The sequence below is a fragment of the Halichondria panicea genome, chromosome 3 (genome assembly GCF_963675165.1).
Source record: "Halichondria panicea chromosome 3, odHalPani1.1, whole genome shotgun sequence".
NCBI lineage: Eukaryota > Metazoa > Porifera > Demospongiae > Suberitida > Halichondriidae > Halichondria > Halichondria panicea.
Window position 1 is genome coordinate 154948 of NC_087379.1, and position 18492 is coordinate 173439.

Consider the following 18492-nt stretch of genomic DNA (forward strand, 5'->3'; position numbering starts at 1 on the left):
GAGGGGCAGATGAAAGGTCAATAAAGTACTGAAAATAAGTACTGAAAATATACACACAAACCATAATCATACGAATGCTCACTAGCAGTCAAACACACAGTACACTACACACTAGGACACCTACACACTGGTAACTCCCCCTCTCTAGCGAGCAGCTGCACTCTCTCAGTGTCACACTTGAGTACACTATCCAGTGCTAGTGTGTTGTCCCCGGTGACCTCTTGCTCCACGTGTAGTACACTCACACCAGCTGGTAGACGCAGCTCGGGACACACCATAGAGCGGAGGAGGGTGGACTTGCCAACACCTGCACTTGTGTGAGGGGGTGTGGTTAGGGCAGGGGAGAGACACACATGTATCACTACAAGTATGCTAGCTGCATGGTTAGATATCTGACACTATGTCCGGTTTAGTGCTCAACCTGTGTGTGTGTGTGTGGGTACGGGTGGGAGTGTGTGTGTGTGTGTGTGTGGATGGGAGTGTGTGTGGGTGGGAGTGTGTGTGTGTGTGGGTGGGTGGGAGTGTGTGGACGTGGCATAATAATTATACGTGATCATTAATTATTTTTATTGCACTATAATTATATAATAATTATTGGACGCTGGAATTCACCGAGCAATATTAAGCCACGTTGAAATTGTTTTTAGGCCTAAATCTTTGCACCAAGCTTAATTAACTATTGACTGTAACTCAGGGTCACAGCTTGCACCAGTATCCCCCTCCCCTACACACACACAGTAGGTACACTGACCAAGAGAAGCAACCTTGAGGGGATCGAGCTCAGAGTGAAGTTGACCTTGACTCCAGTGCTGGAGGGGACATAGGGAAGTAAAACCACTGGTACCTTCAGCTTCCTCAGAGAGCTGGCTTTATGAAGGGAGCAGACAGAGTGTGAGGACCCTGGCTGCTATCAAGGCTGCCTTTGTCATCTTGATATCTAGTACGTGTACAGTTTTCAGTGAATCCACATGGCTTTCTGATCTCTGACCCCATATGCAACACCCCCTCATCTTGAGCAGCCCCTCCCCAACTTTGTTTGCAGAATAAGCTAACAAAATTTCTTTACACAAATTAATAATAACACACTCATGCACCAATGCTAAGACTCAGAGTCCAATTGTTTGATGTGGTGTAGCACAGTGTCCATGGAGGGTCTGTCCTGAGGGGAGTGAGAGACACAGGAGGTGATGAGTGGGTGGAGCTCCCGCCATACACCTTCCATACTCGATAGCAAACCAAGAAATACAGCAGCTTCAGGATATCTGGCATTCACCACTTCACAAGCAAGCACTCCAAAACTGTACACATCATCTTTGTCCATGCACGAGACTGTGGGGGGAGCGAAAATTGGTTCAGGAAATTGCTCACATAAACATAAATAACACAATCTACAATTAAATAGACAGTAGTGTACAACACAGGAATAGGGACAGTACTATCCAATGAGAGGTTAATGGATTGTGAATGACACTGTACAAGCTTGATTGCGTTGTAACTATAAATGGGAAATTGCATGACCAATCTATTGAGCGAATTTCGCAATTCGTAATTGAAAAGTCGCTGTATTTTAATAATAATTATTATAGTACCAGGAGTTCATGCACTCCTGATGTAGTACAAAATGGGATCATCATAATTATACACGTATAATAATTATTATTACAAGCCATGTACAAGACTATGTAGCTGGTACCCTACACAGGTTTAGAATTTAATATCGCATGCAGAAAGGCTGCTATTCCGTGAAAATTAAATCCGCGAAAACCTTTCAACGGTCATTCTACGAAAGTTTATACCCTACCCGCTATACGGTATACAGTACACACTGACAGTGGTGTGCCCGGAATATCTTAATTTTTCAAACCTCCATCTCATAAATGATCCTAGTAAACTATAGGCCTTATTCTGTGGGCACATCTCTGAGTACAAGGGTCAGAGAATAACGAGCAAATTAGGTACACAAATAAATTCTAGAGAATGGATTACAAATTTCCCAGCAAACCTAGTGATGGATGACTATCAACACACCCACTACTTAACTGTAACTGTTTCCACATTAACCCCTTTGAAACGTACGTACCTTCCTCGTAAAAAGCCTGCACACTGAAACGCTCGGGCTCCTCCCCCAACAGCAGCTCCCTCGTACGAGTTGTGATCTCAATACGCTCAATTGAGGCTACAAATACGTCACAACGCAGTGTCTGCCCCGTGGCTGCGTGTGTGTGTGTGTGTGGGTGTGTGTGTGGATGTGTGTGTGTGGGTGTGTGTGTGGATGTGTGTGTGTGGGTGTGTGTGTGGATGTGATAAAGTTATGGCCGTTCAACAACCCCATCAGTTTAATCAATGGTTCGAGGACTGCATGTTTACGTTGCCAAAACTTGAATTCAGTGGATCATAATTATTTCAACGATTTTCTGATTTTGTGTAAGCTTAGAAAGAGACCTCAAAGTTCATTACTTCCGAAAAACAACAAATTCTGTCCACAACAAAATTTTAGATCGAAAAACATAATTTGAAAGGTCTCTTTCTAAGCTTTCAGAAAAAAGTATCGTGAGAGTTTTGACATTAGATAAAGTTACGGCTATTGAAAGATGTTCAACTACCCCTCCCCTGCATGCTAACTCATCAATATCGGCCATTAATTTTATTGCTAAACAGGAGATTAGAATGGAGTGTGCGTGGGAGTTGGATAATCCTCTTTATGAGCTCCTAGCAATACATATTGCATAATGTACGGTACCTCCGTTTTATCAAAGTGAGCCGTGTTTTTGGTATCCATGGCTACCACTAGGGACTTCCCCTTGGTCCTAGTGGTGAGCAATCCCCTCCACCTCACAAGACCATTCAGTCACCTGATATAAAAAAATGTATTACAATCTGAATTATACAACTGTCTACTACACTTTTCTTTGATGCAAATGTTCGTATGAACTGTTCTTACGTGCACTTTGTATTCTAAATATTGGTACAGCTCAGGATAGTGACGTTGAACCTATAGCGGTAGAGCAGTTTTCATTTTTGTATGATGCTCTACAATACGAAAAAGACGAACATTTCTACCTCACCTAAATTACTCGCTATACGGTAATTATTATTACAAGCCATGTACAAGCCTATGTAGCTGGTACCCTACACAGGTTTAGCTCTCAACAAGCTAGCTAGCACACTCACATTCAATTGGTGCTGGTATTTGAACTCTGTTTGGGGGTCCCAGAGAATGACGAGGTGTTTGGGGGTCACTTGCACTGGGTCGTTGATCTCCACCACCTGGTGCTTGGTTATGAGGGTCGGGAGGTCATGAACCTCACCAGTGTCTGGGTGCTGCAAACAGTCAAGTAAGTCAATGGAATGATCAGAGCCGTGGGTTATAGTGAGGGCGCCCTTGTTTAGAGGGTGATTGAAGAGCAGTATTTCATTAGACGTCAGTTCTGGTGGATTGCGAAGGAGGAGAGAAAGGAAGAAATTGACACTCAGGGAGCTGTGTGTGTGTGTGTGTGTGTGTGTGTGTGTGTGTGTGTGTGTGTGTGTGTGTGTGTGGGCGTGTGGATAAGTACAGTATGGTGTGCAGTATAATAAAGAATTACATGTACTGTGTACTAGTATACACGTTGCATGCAGTCAACACAATTCCACCAACCTTATGATACTGGGATACCAGACTACATTATGTTCTGGTGGTTCAATTTCAATGGTTTTATGGTTTTATAAAATAGCACAATCAACCCCCCCACATTATGAGCAACAAAATGTCAGAAAAAGACCAGGACTGTAGTCCATGGTATTTAGCTGAAATCTGGCTATAATTATGATCAATTTTAAGCATACCAAATGAATGAGCTCCATTTAACTTAAAAAAAGCTCCCATAACTTTCAGAAAATTGAAATCAGACTACCGAAATTCAAGTTACAGGTTCTCAAAGTGGTACAGCCACCACTGTACACATGTAACTCTTATAGGAAGTTCTATCAAAGTAATGGTATGCTAAAATCAGTGGCAAAAGTTGTCCCCCTCAACAACACACTTACTATCTGAGTCCTTGTGTTGTAGTGAGGAGGTCTGGGGGGGTGCATGGGTAGAGCATTCTGATTGGACGATCACCACGTACATTGAAGTTCCAGTCCGGTGACCCTTGACCTCTGTGAGTGGAGTCTCCCCACTGTTGTATTGGTCAGCTCCAATGAATACTGCTCTGATGGTATGGTGCTGACCTCTGACCTCCCATACTTCCGCCTCTCCACCCGATACTCGACAAAGGACAGTACGTGGCAGAATGTACATATATCCATGGAGGGTTGTAGCATCATGTTCTCAATGACTAGTAACTTGATGATATCAGGCTCCATACCCTAGCTGCCACGCCTTCTCCCATGCCTGTGTGTGTGTAGAGGGGTATGTGGTGTGGGGTATACAGTGTTGTCACGTTGTTGCCTTGGGGTACTCACCTGTTGTCATACATGCCCTGGTGATGAATCCTGAAGTGCCAGGAATAGCTGATAGTTGAATCAGACGGACCTTGACCTTGGTCGTACCAGTGTTGACGCCCGCCACCAGCACCATGTCACCATGGAGACCCTGCAGTAGATGGGGGGTGGGGTGAGGTATGATACTAAAGGCACGACTATAACAGGAGAGACTCAGTACACACGTACACAGAGACAGCATGGGCAAAGAATTCACTGGTTTCAATTTCAATATTCATTAGCAATGTTACAATAACTCAACAATTTAATAACAAAAATAAACTAAGAAAATATTTGCACTCTATTGTTGCCATAATCAGACACATACACCACACCACACTGGTCTACTGCTATGCCACAAGGACCGTTGAACTGTCCTGGTCCAGATCCATATGATCCAAACGACTTGAGAAACACTCCCTCACACGTGAACACTAAGACACGATTGTTCCCATCCTCCCCCACATACACCAGATCATCACTGTCCACACAGATGCTGCCAGGACCGCTAAGTTCTCCATTTCCACTGCCTCTCTTCCCAAACTGCCTCAGATAGCCACCATCGGGTGTGAAGACTTGCACTCGAGCATTATAATAATCAGCCACATACACACAACCACTACAATCAGATGCAACGTCATGGGGAGAGTTAAACTGTCCATTACCACTGTCTTCACTACCGAACTTGCTGGAGAATGTGAGGTCAGAGTTGAAGATGTGAACACAGTAAGCACCAAAATCAACCACATACACCTTCCCATTGACACTGTTGACACAAACACCAAAAGGATTGTTCAACTGTCCAGGACCATCGCCATGACTACCAACTGCTGCTATCAGGTCTCCTCCACGTGAGAATTTCAACAATCGATTATTACCACCGTCCACCACCAGAATATTGTCATCACCGTCCACTGCCACACCACGAGGATACTTCACCTCCCCAACAGCTGTGCCTAGAGTGTCTAATGTTCGCAGCTTGTCTCCTGTGGGGCTAAATATCGAGACAATACCAGCACCATCTTCAGCCACAATTATCTCCTCAGCTTGGTTGAGTGCCACTCACCAAGGTGTCTTGGGATCATTGATAGTCTTGATAACAGTTCCTAGTTTATCGATCGGAGTCTTGACTGCCACAGGGAATGGACTTCCTGCCACATCCTCTCCACCCACTCTCACGATTAGCTCGCTGGCCCCGCCCACTGTCGGCTGGTAAGAGATCTCGTACTCTCCCTTCCCTCGTTCCTTCACAACACAGTTTGTCGTCTGATTCGTTGATTTCGATATAAGTTTGGCTTTAATGTTCAAGGATGGAATTTGGATCAGCTGATGATTTGTGTTTGAAAATCGAAGACTAGTGGATCCTTGTACTCTGGTTTTGTTGAGTCTTTTTGTAGGGGTGACAGTTACTGATAGTGTGCCAATGGCTCCAAATTCTTTGCAATCTTTGACTAGCTGAGCAGAAGGCACAAAACAGGTGTTGGTTGTCTCACGAGGCTCTAGGGTGTTGGGGTCAAAGGTGTCCACCAGCTCTCTCACTTGCTTCACCACACCTTGCTTCATCTTGAGCACGTCTCCTGGAGACCCGGTACGAATGCTCTCCCTCACGAAATGCAGGCAGCTGCTACGTTGGGTTTGGAGGATCTCCACCTCCTCTCGCTGAGCAGAGAGGCTCTTGAGCTGTTGTTGGGTGTGGCCTTCCAACTCCGCCATAAGCTCCCCCTCACGAGCATACAGAGCTTGATGGAGTTCATCGAATTTCGAGTGGATATTGGTCGCAAGTTTTCCTCCGTGTTCAACAATTTTGGCATGTTGTCCATCCAGATTGACGAGAGCTGTGTCGGTGGCCTCTAGCTGTTTCTCAACGGGTCCCAGGGAGTCCAGGATCTCTTTCTTGTGGCTCTCAAAGGTGTCGGCAATCACACAGTACTTGTGGTCTTTGTGTATATGAACAATGCAATCTCGGCAAATCAACTCTCCACAAGTTTCACAATAAAGTCTCATGTTGTCGTCATGTTTGGGGCAGCGAGGGGACGTCTTCTTTGGGGAGACCAAGCGAATCAAATCTCCCTCAACTTTTTCGATAGTAACAACTTCATGACCTTCGAACTCCTCCCATTCTTTGTGCATATCGGTACACTTCTCGCAGATGAACTTGGTGCATTGTCGGCAAAAGCTGGTGGCTTTACGAGTCGTCTTCACACATTTCTCACAGGCCAATTTCTGAGGCTCTTTCACCTTCTTAAGTGTTTCTTGGATGTCAAAGAGATGGTGTACATTGAAGGCAGCCTGGAGGCCACTCACACCAGTGGGGGGTAGGGGGGTGGGCCGGCGACACTTGGGGCATTCCAGCTGGCCTTGTCGATTGTGGGTAACTATATCCTCGAGACAATGTTGACAGTAGACGTGGAAACAGGAGAGCAGTCGAGGGTTGGTGTAGGGCTCCAGACAGACTAGGCATGACAGCTGGTCCTCCACTTTCGAGAGAGCTTCTTGAGCAGCACTCGGCCTCTCAGCCATTGACACAAAACTGAGGGGGGAGAGAAAAGGATAACAATAGGCTAAAAAGGGGGCGTGTCAAGCTTTATAATAATAATGGAAAAGAATTCAAGCAACGAAAACTACAAATGAATGTATCAGAACATGTACAATAATTATGCTCACCTTTAGAAAAGTGTTTAGTAGTAGAAAGAAAAGCTCAAAGCTTGGCAAAAGCAGCTATAGACTCACAGCTCTCACAGTGACAGGTCAGGTGATGCATGCACAACAATATTCATAGGATCAAAGTATTGATTATGGTTAGACCATAATGGTACACACATACTTGTGGCTATATTGCCTAGCAACATTCTACACCCACTCTATTGCTAGCCCTCTGACCAGTTGCCTGAGATACAGACAACACACACTCATACAATGTCACCCTCCATGTTAACAACACTCCATACCATGTTGAAATTGATCTCACATCATGCACCCAATGCACACACACAAGATCACAAAATGTATTCAAATTCATCATAATACAAAATCAGCATACATACATACATACATACATACGGATGATAATCTCTATGTGTATAATTATGTTAGAACACTCTTAATTGGGTCCATGAGATGCATGGTTGAGTGGACTCCATTGCCCCACCCACTCACACCACCGGCCTTCTCTTGTGGTCGGGATATTTACGTATCAAAACTTTTCTTGCTAATGACAATAATCCAGTGTTGAAGGAATGAGCAATATATACAAGCTCAACAACGCACCAAGAGATACCCAGCGAGACAGAGACGAAACAATCAACACTAGGCAGCCCGAACAAACAAACTGGCCATTAAACAAAATTGGTAAGACACATAATGTTTGTCAATCAGCAAAGAACAATGATTACAGTATGAAAAGTTCAAATAACATAAAAAAAGTGTCGCAATCAGCTAGCAAGTCATCTTCATCATGACTAGTTTTCATGACGACGAATCTTCTCTCTCTACCACAGGAACAAGGAGTAGCACTATCGGTAACCATCAGATCCTCAGGACCTGACCTAGACCTTTCACTATTACTTGAAAGGCTACATGTAGCTAGCCAGCTAGCTCATACTAAAATAATAAGCTGACATAGCAATAATTGCCATGTGGATAAATGCGTATTGCCAATACTCGAGCAGACATTGAACCAAACAACAGTAACTGTTACTTAGCTCGGAAATAAAGCTATTTGTGCGGAAAATGGCAAATGGCCGACTGTTATTAACAAACATCATTATTGAGAGGGATTGAGAATACACACATTGATTAAGAGTTGGTGCAACTGAAACCCAGCCTTCAAGAGAAGCTCTAAAATTGTTAGACAGTGGACTAGTGGACCTGCTAGACCCAACCCAGTCACTTAGACCAATCTACACACACGCAGTTTCCAAACTGAACATAACACCCACCAAAAGAGAACAACCTGAACAATCCCTTACAGATACACCATAATTATATCTACAGACGAATGACATTTTAACCGAAATCGAATTATGTAACTTACAACTGTACACTCAAGTGTATTCACGAATGCCCACTTTAGAAGCGTACATTGACCAAACAAAAACAGAATTGGACGAGAAACTAGTCTAGTCTAGCTCTTTCTAAGCTTTAAGCAAATAATTGGCATTGGATCAACGGTACTAAAGTTATGGCTGTTTAAATGTGTTTAACTACCCCTCCCCTCAAGAAGAGTATGTTAGATCTTTAATGGTTACTAAAGCACACTAACTACAAACAAAAGGATTATATGTACTAGCCTCGTTCACCGGCCTACCCTGGGATCCAGGCTATAATTATATGTACATGACATAATTATGTACAGTACATGACCTTGCAGTATTGACCCTAAACACACACCTGGGTACATACTGTCAAGGAGGTCATGATGAACACACACTAACCTGAGGAGATAGGTTCTCCCTGGAGAGTACGGAGGGCAGGTACTGGTTGGAGGAGGCCGTGAGAACAGCTGCACCAGACACACCTCCCAGTCTCACACACACTAGAGCTGCACAACAGACACCAGGATGGAGCATGCCCAGTTTCCCGATCACCTTCCCACATAAACACACCTCTGCACAACGGCCCGGGAAATAGGTAGAGTCTGTGGAGTGTGTGTGCAGGGGAGGGGGCGGTAAATACAAGCAGTGCAGAAGTGTGGGCAGTGAGCAAGTGTAGTTGTAGGAATTAATTTTCTGACAAAATAATCTTCCCAACACATACACTTTAAAAACCTCAAGGCCATTTATTCCCAACAAACTGGACTGAATGCATATACAGTAGTTCCTTCACAAGTCCCTAACACACATACACAGCTGTGCTTATGCAACCCTCACCTTCAGCTGCCTTGAGGAAGTATCCACTGCCATCTTTGGTGAAGGACACCTCCAGCAGCTACATGACACGGTCCAGTAGTCCATGGATCACTTCAAACCCGGGGGTACGACTATAATACACTGCACACAACCGACGATGGTTCCGTGTTCCCACATCTACAGCATAGGACACACAAATTAGTGAGCTTTGGCACTGCGAGCAATTAGCGGTTTTAAGACACTTTAATTGTATACAATAGTGCTTTCTCAGAGCTACAGAATGAGTCTTTGAGTTTGTTAAATAGGACGTTCCTAACACAAGTTATGGCCTCTAAAAGATAGCTCTAAAAACAAACCTGATTTTTCAACAGCCATTAACTTTAATACCGTTGATCCAATGTCAAAAATGTTATGATTTTCTGAAAGCTTAGAAAGAGACCTTTCAAATAATGTGGTTCGATCCAAAATGTTGTTGGGGCCCTAATTTGTAATTTTTCCGCCTTGGACCATGGGCTATTATTCATGGTATGGCCAAATTGGCAAATACTTTTATCTCTCAAATATAAACTTTGATGACAAGTCTCTTTCTAAGCTTTCAGAAAATCAGAAAATCATTGAAATTGTATCCACGGAATTCAAGTTATGGCAGCTAAAAGATAGCTCTGAAAACAGGCCTGATTCTGAAAAAACACTCACGCCTTCCCCTAGAAAACAGAAGATTAATTAATGTCAGCACTTCCGTCTCTCAAAAACTGCTTACCTTGCAAACAGTGTCCTGGCCAGATAAAATCTCACTCTTCTGTGGAGTGAACCCCAGACCAGCCAGAATACAGCCAGCTCTCTGAGTGAGTGAGCACAGTGTGTAAGATGGTACTTGATCTACTGGGTACAGTTACCTTGCTGGTGCTTTGTCAGCGTCTATCTCCTGTAGTGGAAGGTATACCTCAGCCAGCTCATCAGAAGCGCTACACATACAGAGGGAGGGGCAGATGAAAGGTCAATAAAGTACTTAAAATAAGTACTGAAATATACACACAAACCATAATCATGCGAATGCTCACTAGCAGTCAAACACACAGTACACTACACACTAGGACCTAATTATAGCTGGACACCAATTTGGTAATAAAATTCATTATTGTAATTTTACTGTACTTAAAACACCTCCCCCCACCCCTAGTATACAGACCTGCTTGCTGCTGTCTTCTTGTCCCCTGAGGCCAGTAGCTCCCCCTCTCTAGCGAGCAGCTGCACTCTCTCAGTGTCACACTTGAGTACACTATCCAGTGCTAGTGTGTTGTCCCCGGTGACCCCTTGCTCCACGTGTAGTACACTCACACCAGCTGGTAGACGCAGCTCACGACACGCCATAGAGCGGAGGAAGGTGGACTTGCCAACACCTGCACGCGTGTGAGGGGGTGTGGTTAGGGCAGGGGAGAGACACACATGTATCACTACAAGTATGCTAGCTGCATGGTAAGATATCTGACACTTTGTCCGGTTTAATGTTCAACCTGTGTGTGTGTGTGGGAGTGTGTGTGTGGGTGGGAGTGTGTGTGTGTGTGGAGGGTGTAGACATAATAATATAATATAATAATTATACGTGATCATTAATTATTTTTACTGCACTATAATTATATAATAACTATTGGACGCTGGAATTCACCGAGCAATATTAAGCCACGTTAAAATTGTTTTTAGGCCTAAATCTTTGCACCAAGCTTAATTAACTATTGACTGTAACTCAGGGTCACAGCTTGCACCAGTATCCCCCCTCCCCTACACACACACAGTAGGTACACTGACCAAGAGAAGCAACCTTGAGGGGAGCTCAGAGTGAAGTTGACCTTGACTCCAGTGCTGGAGGGGACATAGGGAAGTAAAACCACCGGTACATTCAGCTTCCCCAGAGAGCTGGCTTTATGAAGGGAGCAGATGAGTGTGAGGACTGTGGCTGCTATCAAGGCTGCCTTCATCTTGCATGATATCTAGTACAGTTTTCAGTGAGTCCACATGGCTTACTGATCTCTGACCCCATATGCAACACCCCCTCATCTTGAGCAGCCCCTCCCCAACTTTGTTTGCAGAATAAGCTAACAAAATTTCTTTACATAAATTAATAATAACACACTCATGCACCAATGCTAAGACTCAGAGTCCAATTGTTTGATGTGGTGTAGCACAGTGTTCATGGAGGGGCTGTCCTGAGGGGAGTGAGAGACACAGGAGGTGATGAGTGGGTGGAGCTCCCGCCATACACCTTCCATACTAGATAGCAGACCAAGAAATACAGCAGCTTCAGGAAATCTGACATTCACCACTTCACAAGCAAGCACTCCAAAACTGTACACATCATCTTTGTCCATGCACGAGACTGTGGGGGGAGGGAAAATAGGTTCAGGAAATTGCTGACATAAACATAAATAACACAATCTACAATTAAATAGACAGTAGTGTACAACACAGGAATAGGGACAGTACTATCCAATGAGAGGTTAATGGATTGTGAATGACACTGTACAAGCTTGATTGCGTTGTAACTATAAATGGGAAATTGCATGACCAATCTATTGAGCGAATTTCGCAATTCGTAATTGAAAAGTCGCTGTATTTTAAACCCGATAATAATTATTATAGTACCAGGAGTTCATGCACTCCTGATGTAGTACAAAATGGGATCATCATAATTATACACGTATAATAATTATTATTACAAGCCATGTACAAGACTATGTAGCTGGTACTCTACACAGGTTTAGAATTTAATATCGCATGCATGCATGCTGCTATTCCGTGAAAATTAAATCCGCGAAAACCTTTCAACGATCATTCTATGAAAGTTTATACCCTACCCGCTATACGGTATACAGTACACACTGACAGTGGTGTGCCCGGAATATCTTAACTTTTCAAACCTCCATCTCATAAATGATCCTAGTAAAGTATAGGCCTTATTCTGTGGGCACATCTCTGAGTACAAGGGTCAGAGAATAACGAGCAAATTAGGTACACAAATAAATTCTAGAGAATGGATTACAAATTTCCCAGCAAACCTAGTGATGGATGACTATCAACACACCCACTACTTAACTGTAACTGTTTCCACATTAACCCCTTTGAAACGTACGTACCTTCCTCGTCAAAAGCCTGCACACTGAAACGTTCGGCTCCTCCCCCAACAGCAGCTCCCTCGTACGAGTTGTGATCTCAATACGCTCAATTGAGGCTACAAATACGTCACAACGCAGTGTCTGCCCCGTGGCTGTGTGTGTGTGTGAGGTGGGGGGTGTGTGTGTGTGTGTGTGTAGGGTGGGGTGTGTGGGTGTGTGTGTGTGTGGGGGGGGTGGGTGTGTGTGTGTGCGTGGCTGCGCGTGTGTGTGTGTGTGTGTGTGTGTGTGTGTGTGTGTGTGTGTGTGTGTGTGGGTGTGATAAAGTTATGGCCGTTCAACAACCCCATCAGTTTAATCAATGGTCCGAGGACTGCATGTTTACGTTGCCAAAACTTGAATTCAGTGGATCATAATTATTTCAACGATTTTCTGATTTTGTGTAAGCTTAGAAAGAGACCTCAAAGTTCATTACTTCCGAAAAACAACAAATTCTGGCCGCAACAAAATTTTAGATCAAAAAACATAATTTGAAAGGTCTCTTTCTAAGCTTTCAGAAAAAAGTATCGTGAGAGTTTTGACATTAGATCAACGGAACTAAAGTTATGGCTATTGAAAGATGTTCAACTATCTCTCCCCTGCATGCTAAGTCATCAATTTTGGCCATTTATTGCTAAACAAGAGATTAGAATGGAGTGTGCGTGGGAGTTGGATAATCCTCTTTATGAGCTCCTAGCAATACATATTGCATAATGTACGATACCTCTGCTTATCAAAGTGAGCCGTGTTTTTGGTAACCATGGCTACCACTAGGGACTTCCCCTTGGTCCTAGTGGTGAGCAATCCCCTCCACCTCACAAGACCATTCAGTCACCTGATATAAAAAAATCGGAATTATACAACTGTCTACTTCACTTTTCTTTGATGCAAATGTTCGTATGAACTGTTCTGACGTACACTTTGTACTCTAAATATTGGTACAGCTCAGGATAGTGACGTTGAACCTATAGCGGTAGAGCAGTTTTCATTTTTGTATGATGCTCTACAATACGAAAAATACGAACATTTCTACCTCACGTAAATTACTCGCTATACGGTAATTATTATTACAAGCCATGTACAAGCCTATGTAGCTGGTACCCTACACAGGTTTAGCTCTCAACAAGCTAGCTAGCACACTCACATTCAATTGGTGATGGTATTTGAACTCTGTTTGGGGGTCCCAGAGAATGACGAGGTTTTTGGGGGTCACTTGCACTAGGTCGTTGATCTCCACCACCTGGTGCTTGGTTATGAGGGTCGGGAGGTCATGAACCTCACCAGTGTCTGGGTGCTGCAAACAGTCAAGTAACTCAATGACATTATCAGGAATAATCAGAGCCGTGGGTTATAGTGAGGGCGTCCTTGTTTAGAGGGTGATTGAAGAGCAGTATTTCATTAGACGTCAGTTCTGGTGGATTGCAAAGGAGGAGAGAAAGAAAGAAATTGACACTCAGGGAGCTGTGTGTGTGTGTGTGTGTGTGTGTGGGTGGGTGGATAAGTACAGTATGGTGTGCAGTATAATAAAGAATTACATGTACTGTGTACTAGTATACACGTTGCATGCAGTCAACACAATTCCACCAACCTTATGATACTGGGATACCAGACTACATTATGTTCTGGTGGTTCAATTTCAATGGTTTTATGAAATAGCACAATCAACCCCCACATTCTGAGCAACAAAATGTCAGAAAAAGACCAGGACTGTAGTCCATGGTATTTAGCTGAAATCTGGTAAAAAAAGCATGCTCCAACTAGTTGGGGGTGGGGTGCGATCTTTAACAGTTGGGTCCAGCACTACTTCTCGTTACACCTCTTTCTTTATTTGAGACGCTCAATCTTACCATTGCATGTGTTTCTACATAAGGCTTTTTCGAATTAACTTTTCTTTCTGCCACAGCACCGAAACACAAGTGTAAAATAATATTAAATTTGAGACTCTATACAGATGAGCCCTGCCCACCCAAAACTCGAAGTAGTGCTGGACCCAACTGTTAAAGATCGCACCCCACCCCCAACTAGTTGGAGCATGCAAGACTATACCAACCCACAATCTTGTTTTCGAACTTTTTGTTACTTCAGTGCGCATGCTCTTCCAACCCTACTCTTCCCCATTTTTTCACAAAATGTTTTTTGCACTTGTTTGTACACTTTTTTCACTGCATGTACTATTTATACATTTTATAAGTGGTCCTGGAAAACACGTACAATATTTTAAGTAATGACGTTTTGTAATCGGGGCGTTCCTTTTAGGGTTACCCATCATCTTGTTCACGTCCGTTTGAGTGGCTCATCCAACATGCAACCGTACTTACCTTAATCACAAAAGTTTTTTACACTTGTTTGTACCTACACTTTTTTCTTCACAGGTACCAGCATAGATTTGTCTATGCCGGGTTGCTAGCTAGATCAAATATTCAGTAGGTGGCAATCCACCTTTACTATGATAAAAGATCTAGCTAACTATACTCAATATTTTATTTGTACTGTTGCAGTTTGTGTCTGTCATGATAATTTTCATGAAGTGATGCACAAGCTCGCGCTCGGAGCCTCAGAATGAGGTAACAACCCAGAATGAAGAGCTTCAACGTACGCGAGCATTAACTGGAGCGGTAAGAATCGACAGTACAAAACACTACTGTTGCTATGGACCTCAAGTGGTTGCTAAGATCAGAGGGGTGTGGCCATGCTATCTGAGCATGCTCAGTAGGAAAACAATGGCGACCTCACCTCTGTACCTATTAAAGAGGGCGTAGCTTCCACCCTAGCAAATTTAACTTCGAGGTAAAATGATTAGTGACTGCACTACCCAAGGCGACACAGAACAGTGCGGTGCCATTAGTTTGTCTTGTGGACCTACAGTTCTCTAGCTTACCTTACTGAAGAAACTGAGGAGAAGAATGACAAAAAGTTGTTGTTTTTTTTGTTTTGCTGTTCTTACAACTTTTTCATACAATGTTCAATTCAGTTTATATTTCACACAAATGTCACAAATGATATGGGCAACAGATATATGAACTCAAAATAACTCTGTCTTGTGTCTTGGGTGAGATCCAGAGGGGGGCTTTTTGCTGTTTTCGACCCAACCCTACTATTAGCACTACCGTGCTAATGATCTATATCATACTATTAGGTTACAGTTCAGTTCATTTACATCATTGAAATTCATATTATAAAAACAAAAACATTCATATTGACCAGGAACTTGGAATAAAAGGACCTCATCCATGTCTCACATTCTCTTAGCATTCGGACAAGGTAACAGCATGCCCATGCAGAGAGTCCTTCCAGATGGATATCACCAGCTATATAGCAAGCTAACTAGCTCATCAATTCTAAAATTTCCCTAATAACCGTTGCATAATTGGAATTTGAGTATAAAAAGCCTGCAGTTTAGCATGCGCTTAAAATAAAGATACGCTTATGGTCGAGTTGTAGTATCCCGAACACAGTGAGGGTTCTACTAGCCCTGAGGACTTCTAAATCATGTGGAAACTTCCTAAACAGTGTCTAAGCATTTTAGATCATAGCAACCATGAGTATTTAGCCAATCAGATTTGAATGTTCTTATCTAATCTTTGCTACATGATTTTCTAAGTAAGTACATGATTTTCTAAGTTGGATAGAACACTTCCTTTAGCCAATCAAATTGCAGTATTTATGGTCTAATTACATGTATACCTAAGCGCTGGCCAGCAAAAAAATATTTCAATTGGAGTAAATAAAAATTATTTTGTGGAGTTGGTTGGCACTTCTATTAGAGTGGTGCTGTAATTAGAAGATGGTACACATTGTTTCATGTACACTAGCTACACCACACTCCACCGTTACCAATGGATACTCCCTTAGCAACCCCCTAGCAACACCGCAACCCCCTCACCTGCTGTTTGAAGTATCTCCTCCTCCTCATCCACCAACACGAGGTTAAGGTAATAGCGGACACTGAACTTCTTGTTAATGTCCCTCATAGTGGGAGTGAGGTCATAGCCTGCCAGGAACAGACGGATGGGGATGGACTCCCCCCTCACTGGAGCACCATCCATGATCTCATACTTGCCCACCTCCTCATTCTCAGTGTATATACTAGGAGCTGTGTGTGTGTGGGGGGGGTAGGAGCTGTGTGTGTGTGTGTGTGTGTGTGTGTGGGGGGGGTAGGAGCTGTGTGTGTGTGTGTGTGGGGGGGGGGTAGGAGCTGTGTGTGTGTGTGTGGGGGGGGGTAGGAGCTGTGTGTGTGTGTGTATGTGGGGGGGGGGCAGTTAAACCTGACAACAATCAATGAATTATTCAGTGCTAGAAAACTGACATTTTCAATGCATAATTGTACTTATAAGCTTGACAACAGACGCGAGGTCACTCAAAGCAACTATAGAGTCCATCAACACGTACACTATATTGCAATACTCTGCACAGGAAACTGTAGACAATTATGTAATTACGATAACTACAGTGCAGCAAGTGTACCTGAATATTGTGATTGTTGGTCTGAGTCAATAGAGGGCAGTCTGGCATATGACCAATCACTGGTCGTATTGTCATGGAAACAGGCTCGGCAGGCACAAAAGATTCTGCAAGGACAAATGTAGCTCTGTATTATTTAGCAAGGAGACAATGATCCACTATCAGGAGCATGCACGTGGTGTGGCTGTACGTGCCTGGCTATAATTATCCAAACTCATGGAATGGAGTATACCTAGCGTTATCTTGTATATATAATTACAAGCTAAATATACAAGTGGTGTGTGTGTGTGTGCGTGTGTGTGGGAGTGTGTGTGTGTGTGTGTGTGTGTGTGTGTGTGTGTGTGTGTGTGTGTGTGTGTGGGTGTGTGTGTGTGTGTGTTGGGCTGACCTCAGTGATGATAATCTTGTGGTTCATTTTGTCAAACACATTCACAGTGATGGCGTAGTCTCTACCTAGTCTCGCGAGCAGACGTGGGAGGGAGGGAACGTCTGGTCACTATTGCAGCAATTCCGTGGACCCCTGCCAGAATGTTGGCAGTGCCAATCAGATTTGTCCACATCATAGTGGGCGGGTAACACCTCGTATATTTTCCTATTATAGCATAAAATAACCGTGAAAAGAAGGATTATTGACTCTAGCAAAGGCTAATTTTAGCATTGAACCATACCTGGCTGTGAAGGAACTCTAGGACAAGTCTGCTTGCGAGACTAGTCTCTACCCACCTCCAACATCCAGTTGTTGCCAGGGGCGATGGAGAAATCTGGAGAAGGGAGAATCATAAAAATGCACAATCAGCATTGTTTGTTTAACCCTTTGCTCACCAAAGTGATGAGGAGGGACGACGTGTATTCCAGCACTTGGTTTAGAGGCTGATGGAGTGTGTAACATGTCTGGAGGGTGGCTAAGAAAATGGTGACATCATCAACAAAGCCTCTAAGCAATTGCACACACAAATACAAATACAAATACAATATTAGGATACTGATCAGACGAATGACATTTTAACCGAAATCGAATTATGTAACTTACAACTGTACACTCAAGTGTATTCACGAATGCCCACTTTAGAAGCGTACATTGACCAAACAAAAACAGAATTGGACGAAAAACTAGTCTAGTCTAGCTCTTTCTAAGCTTTAAGCAAATAATTGACATTGGATCAACGGTACTAAAGTTATGGCTGTTTAAATGTGTTTAACTACCCCTCCCCTCAAGAAGAGTACGATAGATCTTTAATGGTTACTAAAGCACACTAACTACAAACAAAAGGATTATATGTACTAGCCTCGTTCACCGGCCTACCCTGGGATCCAGGCTATAATTATATGTACATGACATAATTATGTACAGTACATGACCTTGCAGTATTGACCCTAAACACACACCTGGGTACATACTGTCAAGGAGGTCATGATGAACACACACTAACCTGAGGAGATAGGTTCTCCCTGGAGAGTACAGAGGGCAGGTACTGGTTGGAGGAGGCCGTGAGAACAGCTGCACCAGACACAGCTCCCAGTCTCACACACACTAGAGCTGCACAACTGACACACCAGGATGGAGCACGCCCAGTTTC

At 43.4% G+C, this 18492-nt stretch overlaps 2 protein-coding genes across 23 annotated transcripts in view; both read right to left on the reverse strand.

Annotated features, from left to right (window-relative positions):
* Nucleotides 1-18492, reverse strand: part of LOC135333424 (tripartite motif-containing protein 2-like) — a 56208-nt gene that overhangs the window by 26611 nt on the left and 11105 nt on the right. For 8 of the 21 annotated variants that reach the window (XR_010393899.1, XM_064528386.1, XM_064528392.1 and 5 more), the window contains 3 exons: nt 17584-17676; nt 17304-17507; nt 16919-17022 (listed from right to left, as the gene is read on the reverse strand). The exons of 2 other annotated variants lie outside the window; for them this stretch is intronic. The gene's annotated coding sequence lies outside the window, so the exon portion shown is untranslated. Of the gene's footprint in view, nt 1-11394; nt 11683-12439; nt 12571-13178; nt 13916-16337; nt 16548-16707; nt 16872-16918; nt 17023-17303; nt 17508-17583; nt 17677-17737; nt 18491-18492 lie in introns of those variants that run through there. 11 more of the 21 variants (XM_064528395.1, XM_064528394.1, XM_064528393.1 and 8 more) reach the window with 11 other exon arrangements.
* On the reverse strand, nt 1056-9027 carry LOC135333474 (uncharacterized). Of its 2 annotated transcripts, none has more exons than XM_064528444.1 (8): nt 8895-9027; nt 4444-4573; nt 4027-4372; nt 3172-3478; nt 2942-2992; nt 2741-2852; nt 2081-2201; nt 1056-1329 (listed from the first exon to the last, which is right to left on the reverse strand). In XM_064528444.1, exons 3-6 carry the CDS (start codon nt 4080-4082, stop codon nt 2808-2810), a joined length of 459 nt encoding a protein of 152 aa, XP_064384514.1. In that variant the 5' UTR covers nt 4083-4372; nt 4444-4573; nt 8895-9027; the 3' UTR covers nt 1056-1329; nt 2081-2201; nt 2741-2807. The 2 variants fall into 2 exon arrangements, with proteins under 2 accessions (XP_064384514.1, XP_064384513.1); XM_064528443.1 differs by having other exon boundaries at nt 2081-2212.

Bases quoted from the DNA above. Each gene is read 5' to 3' on its own strand.
- LOC135333474 (XM_064528444.1), bottom strand. From the start codon at position 4,082: ATGCTCTACCCATGCACCCCCCCAGACCTCCTCACTACAACACAAGGA. The intron at 3,479-4,026 runs GTAAGTGTGTTG...ACACACACACAG, and splicing joins ACAACACAAGGACTCAGATA to CTCCCTGAGTGTCAATTTCT. The intron at 2,993-3,171 runs GTGAGTGTGCTA...CTACCGCTATAG, and splicing joins AATACCAGCACCAATTGAAT to GTTCAACGTCACTATCCTGA.